General features: G+C 36.9%; 1 protein-coding gene across 1 annotated transcript; it reads right to left on the bottom strand.

Moving 5' to 3' along the window:
* Window positions 1–273: 273 nt before the first annotated feature.
* Window positions 274–1,059, bottom strand: LOC112468046 (the record flags this gene model as incomplete). Its single annotated transcript, XM_025037065.1, has 3 exons — window positions 274–485; window positions 580–919; window positions 991–1,059. Coding segments are annotated over 3 exons (621 nt in total), but the record flags the coding sequence as incomplete, so codon positions are not given.
* Window positions 1,060–1,432: the final 373 nt, after the last annotated feature.

Below are 1,432 nucleotides of genomic sequence, written 5' to 3'. Positions count from 1 at the left end.
AATTAATGTATACTTCTGAAGTTTGTGGTTTCGGTAAAAACACTTTAATACAAAGTAATGTATTTCAAATATAAAATTATCATTTATTCAAATAAAAAAAATATAAATATAAAATATCTAATATATATATATATAACATGGTATTGTAATGCAACAAATATTAAAATATGTCAGATTTCGCAACGCGGTGTATCGAACATTAATTGTAGGAATTGCGGATGTTGCAACACAGTTTCTTGTTGTTCCGATGTCGAAACGTGTCTCCAAATGTATTTACTCTGTTTGCTCGGTCTCGACAGTAGACAATGGAGGATACATCTGGGCGATAACGTCGAAGAAGATTTTTATTTTCTCAGCCCTAGGATGAGCGTGTTTGAATAGAAATTCGAATAAATATCCCTCGACATGGTGCGATCGAGTCCCGTACTTTGGAATATTTGCTCGAACTTCTCTCCAAACACGCTTGATATGCTGAGTATGGGCGCCTGTAAATTAAGATATATTTATTTTAACATATAGGTACTTGTAACTATATATTCATATCGTTAACGTTTTACCACAAGGTTTCCCGTTACTTACCAGTATCTGGATCGACGAAGTTGTAAGTGTGATTGACTGTCAGATGTTGGAAGCCCTCATTGTTAAGACAATTATAGGATTTCCAACAATCTGAAACAATCGTTGTTCCTGGCATGATCCACTCCTTAATGCATGCCAGGAGCGTTTCTTCCGTTCGATCCTCTACTGGCACAATAAAAATTTTCTTCGACTCTCGCTCGTATCCTCCAAATATCCAATTGCCTTTCAAAAGGCGACCACGGTTGTATTTACGATGGCCGATTTTTGCCTCGTCGATTTCAACGGTGCGTCCTGGACCTCCAAGTTTCTCGCTGCACTTATCGGCCCAGTACGCACAGACCTGTAAATATCAAAAATAATAATAATATATGTAGATATATAAAATTAGTGCACAATATTAAAATATATTACCTCGCGACAAAAACTGAACCAGTCGACAACCGTGGTGGAAGAAATGCCAAGTTCTTCCTCGAGGTCTTCCTGTCGAGGAGGGCGTAGCATTAGGAAACTCGCTATAATCTTACAAATTGTAGCGAGTTCCAAATTGCTATTCCCAAACCAAGTGCCTACTTTGGCACTTTTAAAAAAATTACATGCCTTGGAGACACGTTTCTTTTTTGAGGACATTGCTGCGGAATATCTTCTTTGACATCGAAACAACAATGTCCGTTTATCAATAGTTAATTCCACACCACAATTCCCACAATTAATTTTCGATGGCAACACACCGTGTTGAATTAGAAAATTTACTAATTCTTCTTTATTCGCCATTAACTGTATGAATTCGAAAAACAGCATTTTATCGAAATAATTACTTTTATCGCGATTCTTATAGGACGGTTGCACGCAGTGC

The sequence above is a fragment of the Temnothorax curvispinosus genome, unplaced genomic scaffold, assembly GCF_003070985.1.
Source record: "Temnothorax curvispinosus isolate PA1 unplaced genomic scaffold, ASM307098v1 QBEX01001733.1, whole genome shotgun sequence".
Classification (NCBI taxonomy): Eukaryota; Metazoa; Arthropoda; class Insecta; order Hymenoptera; family Formicidae; genus Temnothorax; species Temnothorax curvispinosus.
This window is presented reverse-complemented; position numbering and strand designations above follow the sequence as displayed.